The sequence below is a fragment of the Protopterus annectens genome, chromosome 13.part0 (assembly GCF_019279795.1).
Source record: "Protopterus annectens isolate FY-2018-M chromosome 13.part0, PAN1.0, whole genome shotgun sequence".
NCBI classification, from domain to species: Eukaryota; Metazoa; Chordata; order Ceratodontiformes; family Protopteridae; genus Protopterus; species Protopterus annectens.
Genome location: NC_056747.1, coordinates 58,545,387 through 58,551,386, shown reverse-complemented (window position 1 = coordinate 58,551,386; position 6,000 = coordinate 58,545,387). Strand labels below are relative to the sequence as shown.

Below are 6,000 nucleotides of genomic sequence, written 5' to 3'. Positions count from 1 at the left end.
AATATTTTACAAACTGGGAACGTAGGCTAGGCTTCTAATGATCTCCATGCACCAATAACCTAGTATGACCCTATGGATAAGAGTAATAATCCTTGGAGCAAATTGGTTAGGGGGAGGGACTAGGTTACTTGAGAAGGTTTTTATACATGCAGCGCTTACCAATACCTGCCAGCCTTCCGCAGTAGGCTATATCTTCTGTGAGTTTGGCCCACATAAATATAAAAATACAATTAGGTCATCAGTACCAGCTTAGAAACGTTCATAGTGCCATAACTCTAGGCACTGCTTTGTCTTCCTAAGGGAGAACATGTTTTAAGATCTGTGGCACTGTACAATCATGGTCTGGTAATTTGTCATTTAGGCCCAAGGCCAGAAACCATATACTCTTAAAATATCTACATTCTACTTACTCTGTCACATCAGTAACTAGGTAACTGACATCACAGATGAGGCACATTTCAACAGGCTGCAGAATGTATGGAAACAAAGTATGGCACTCATAAATGGTATCTGCAACTACATACTGCCTTAGCGTTCTCTACCTTTAGCCCATCGTCTATGGAAATAAGATACAATATAAATTTTTTAAATTCAGTGCTGTTAACAAAGACAGAGTACCCATTCATCTCAATGTTTAAATGCGCACCCATGCATACACTCTCCTTTTTCTCTAAACAAGCACTTACTGCTTTGCTGAGGTCATAAGGAAGATGAGCCCACTGGGAGTTGAACAGAATACAATAATCCTTTGGATTACTATGCCCCTTCTCTGAGACAACATGGACCATTCCATATTGACAAAGTACCTGAAAAAAAAAAAAAAAGGTTAGTCTAGGTGTAGTTTTATCTGCAGGATTCGCAAGGCACACTAGTCTGAAGAGATGTATACAACGATAAGCATTGCTATTTGACAAAAAAAAGTAGAGATGAATATTTATAAGCAACATTACTACAAATACATCATCACTGTTGAAAATAAACAAGTACTCTCTTAAGCAGAACCCCACCACCATAATTTCATGAAGCACCAAGTACCTTGCACTAGATGACTGAATCCCATCCCATCGCTTTCAAAGAATGATGTTTACAATGAAACAACTGGTCTTGTGCACAGTACTGTACAAACACTCAAATGCATTCTGCTACGCATTTAGCAAAAACGTGTTCTGTTTTGTAACATACCACTTAGTGCAGCAAAAAGACAACAGGTCTACCTACTCTGTGCGTTTTTTCTTCTGCCAAGTATTCTTTCTGGAGATGCCAAGAATGAACTCCATAATACCAGCTCATTTCAAATCCCTGCCATATTGCAAGGCTCAAAGGAATTACTGGGAAGCATGGGCTCTGGGGTTTCCATCTGTGAAAGTACTCCATTCCGGACCTTTTGGGTCCCCTACAATGCTCGTCCTGACCTGCCCACTAACTCCTAAAGCAGGTAAATACTACACCTGCAGGAATTCTTATGCCATTACATTTATGACACATACCAAATCCACGAGAAGATAAGCAAGGAGATCAAAATAGGATGTACAGCATCCCAAAACGCACGGTAGATGCCATCTCCTCTCCACTGACCATCTTGGATGCTTACACTCAATGGCATATCTAAAACAGCAATAAAATAAGTGAACATGCCAGCACCGTTTAGCATGTCAGATTTGTAAAAACCCAGATACAAATGTTATCTGTCTGCAAAATGTTCCCTTTGATGCTGACACGCCTTAGGAGACCCTGATGTGTCTGTCAGAGGACAACCCACAACCATAACAGCTGCATAAAAGTTTTAATCAAATTCACAGTTCTCAGGTACTACAATAAATAGTAAATGAGGAAAAAAAATAAACCTACATGATGTCACTAGCTTCCCCAAGTACATACATTGAGCAGGACTTGCTCACTCTTTCAATTACAATGATTTTCATTTTAAAAGCAGTCGTCCTTTCTAGTGCTTCTCATACATTTCTCACTCCTGGCATTGGGAAGCTGCACATATAAAATGAAGCCTAGAAGGAAAAATTAATTTTGGACTGAGGGTTGTTGGCCCATAGAGATCAAAAGGGATTGAAACATCCGGATAAGATGGATCTCTATAGGTTTAATAAAGGAAACATACCTTTCACAACATCCATAGGACTGGAGAACTGGGGAGCATACTTCTGATAAATCTGCTCTACATCTGGTCCTAAGTTTATGTGCTGAAAAGCATCTCAACACCTTAGGTGTTTATCCTCAGCATTTCAACAGTCTAGTCTTCTAGAACTATTTTTTTAAGACAGAGTTATTTGCTCTTGGCAATCGGGGTTTGGCTTTTTGGAACCACTGTGTTCAGCCTTTGAAGATCTACGCCCGAGCCATACTCAGAATCCCAAGTAGGACAAGGACTTGAGGCAAGGACGTCACCTGTAAACCCTACCAAACCTGGGTCTCCTCTGTCACAGTCAGGGCTGCATCCTCTTGTGGCATGGATCCAGCTTTTTCACTCATTTCTGCTGTCATACCCAGCTTCCTTTCAAGCCACTGTTTTCATATTTTTCAATTTGCTTACATTTTTTCAGAATAATGTCCAGCTAAACCTCTTTCTAAGGTACACTACAAGATCAGTAACAGTCAGCTGCTCAAATAACTGCACTTGGACAAAATGCTCTTCCACTGAATGATGTCTCTACCATCAGAGTTTTCCTTTTTCCTTTAGGTCCACTGATCTCAGAAATTATATTATGTCAGTACATTGGGTGTGGGGGATTTGTCTCATAAGTAACCACCTAATTCACTTTCTAAACTGCTCTCGTTGAGAAGGCTAGAGTAACATAGGTTCATAGAAGGTTGTGGTAGGCTAACTGCCCTAGAGCCCTTACAAGCCTAACCATATTTCTCCCAAGCTGCCCCAATTGTTGATGGTTAGGTGAGTAAAGTTTGCAGAGGTAGGGGTTTATGGTAGTTAGTACAGACTTCCTATGTCCAGTAGGGACATGGGCATCACCCCAGGAGTGAATTTGCAGCCACCCATCCATTGATCCAAGTTGCATTTAAAGAGGGTCAGGGAGGTGCTCTGTTTAACAGGAATTGGAAGCTTGTTCCAGAAAACTGGCAGTGTCTGGGAGATGCATCTCGCTCTCCAGCATGACCCGCTCATGTCACAGGATAGGTTAAGATCCCTACAGCAAGTGACCCTCATGCAGTTGGACTTACGAAGATGCAACATTTCTATCAGGGCTGGGTAAGAGACTGCCATGTAAGCCAGGCACAGGTCACCCCTTAGCAACCTGTAGGAGACAGAATACAGTGACAGGGCTTTCAGTCTTTCCGTAGAAGACTTGTTTTGTGTACCCTGTAATTTTTTGGTGAGAAACCTCTGTGGTATCTCCAACTGTTGCAGGTGTCTGGTGAGATGCAAAAACTATCATGAAACTTAAACAGGAATAAGAAAAACAGAACCGACCAGCTTCTCCAAACTGAAATCTTTATTAACTAAATGAATACAACCATAACATAAAAACATGGCTGAGTGATTTTGTCCTGGTAATACAAGACTTCAGAGTCATGTAAAAGGAGCATTGTGCTCAATGAATGGTCTGATGAGGGCCAAATACAATGGAATTATAACATCCTTAGATATAGACGTGATGCCTTTACTTACAGGATGTGCAAAACAGAAGGATTTCCTTATTACTGTGGATATGTGATGTCAAAGGTCACTTTGCTATCAGCCTGAGTATCCAGATCACGTACCACTGGGTCTACACTTAGGGGGTGCTGTCTATAATGTAATTAGCAGGGAAGTCAACTTTTCCAAAGGGAAGAATAATAATGCATTTTTCTGCATTCAGCTTTAATCCATGGTTTTGGCACCAATTATTTGTCTGCAATAACCCTATCTGCAGTGTATTAACATTTTTGGGGGACTCTGTGGTTGCTCCCTATTTGCAGTCATCAGCAAACTTGGTCAGCCACAGGCCATCCAAATTTACATGGATTTTTGAGAAATACATTTCAATCAGTAAGCAGACTGAGAAGGACAAAACCAATTTTCCATCTCCAAACAGCATCCAACTCACACTGAAGGATGCTGTTGCTTGGAGATATGAAATTTGGGAAAGAAACTAAAGGGTACACAAATAAGTCTTGCACTGAAAGATTGCATACATATCTGCTGATCTCACAAGATCCAAACGTAATAAGTCCAGATATGTGCAACACACCCAAGCTGCAACGGATTCTTCTGAAAAAAAAACCCACCAGTCAAGACTGAAAACTTTTTACTGTAGAGTTCTTTATTCACCAAACACAAGATTTAGCGCTTTCATCCACAAGACTGTGGACTTCATCAGAATGCTAATTAACAGTTAATTACACCTTTTATAAGCCATTTTGGCGCCAAAAATCTTCTAACAATCATCTAAGACTACCAATTATACTGTTAAAATATTAAAAAATAAATGGATGAATGGAAAGTTCATTCACAATATACGACCATATTAAATATCAGAACATATTAAACATAAAAATCAAATTCATAACACTTATTAATTGATATAAAAAGTTAATATACTATTAATATAAAAATTATAAATGGATTAATCTAATATAAGTATAATGTCATTTAATTAAATATGATACAATCATTCTTCTTCCTTCGGCTTTTCCCAGTTAGGGGTCGCCACAGCGGATCACCTGTCCGCTCATGATTGGCAGTGGAGTTTTACGGTGTCTAGTTGCCAGCCCGGCGCCCAACCTTCCACAGAAGGAACACACACGCACGAACTCTTGCCTAGGGCCAATTTAGAGTGTCCAATCCACTTGGTGTATTATAATGGTGTGTTTGACAAGTGCAGAATGATACAATCATTCTGCACTTGTCGATTACACACCATTATAATACACCAGTAAAATAATACACACCATCCTTTCCTAAGCCACTTTTTTTTCCTATATACGCATCTGTAATATAGGCTTAATTGTGATGTAATCATTAAGACCAGGAAAGTTTAAAGTGTCTGTTAATAGATCCAAATGTAGTGAAAAGTTTTGAAACATGAGGAGAATAAGTCTAACATGACTTCTCTGCTTAGTTTAGCAGAAGCATAGAGTCATGCTGGAATGGAAATCAAACCAGAAGTAGATAAAAATCAGGCGACAACTGAATGTGCCAAAAAACAAGAAAGAATACAAGATAAAGGATCAGATGAGACGTTAAGAAATGAGAAAAATACATAAACATGGTTGCAAGTAAAGAAAACTCTTGGAACAACCTCATGTTGATCAGGATCGAGCACAGGAATGGTTAAGGAGAAGTGAATTTCAACTCAAAGACTAAAAGTTAATATTGGTGGCCCAAGACAGTAGTCTACGTACACGTTGGTTTACAAAGTTCATTGAACATGTGGGAGAAACAGATAAATGTAGGTTTTGTAAAACAAAATTGGAAACAGTTGCACACCTTGTTGCTCGTTGTGACATACTAATGGCAGAATGGCTGCATACTGAAAGGCATAATAATGGGGCAAGATTGTGCAAACATTATAATATTGAAGTAGGTGAAAAACATGAGAAACATGAGCCACAAAGCATCATAGAAAATGATGAAATTTATATCACATGGAATCATCCATTATCAAAAGTTCAAAAAACAGACGTGAGAAAATCAGATAAAGTGGTCCATTAAAAGAAGACAAAGGTAGCACTGATCATTGAAACTGCTACACCCAGTGACTAGAGAGTGTCTTACATACTGAGGCACAGTCATAAAAGACCAGGATTTGAAGGCAGAAACAAGGGCAATGTGGAAGCAGGATACCTAGACAGTTCAGATAGTAGTAGGAGCAACAGGTCTTATAAAAAAGAATTTACAATCCTACTTTAAATACGTTACTGATAAATGTAACTCCATACAAATTGCAGGAGACATTACTGGGTACATCGCAGGTGCTGCGAAGAGTACTTTTGGCTGACAAAGACTGAACCAAAACTAATTTCATGAACTTTAAACATACTCTGACTTGG

General features: G+C 39.2%; 1 protein-coding gene across 1 annotated transcript in view; it reads right to left on the bottom strand.

Annotated features, from left to right (window-relative positions):
• The window catches only part of SPPL2B (signal peptide peptidase like 2B), an 859,053-nt gene that overhangs the window by 774,302 nt on the left and 78,751 nt on the right, over positions 1 to 6,000 (bottom strand). The window contains exon 2 of the mRNA XM_044054743.1: positions 687 to 806. Coding sequence (XP_043910678.1) covers positions 687 to 806 — 120 coding nt within the window. The remainder of the gene's footprint in view (positions 1 to 686; positions 807 to 6,000) is intronic.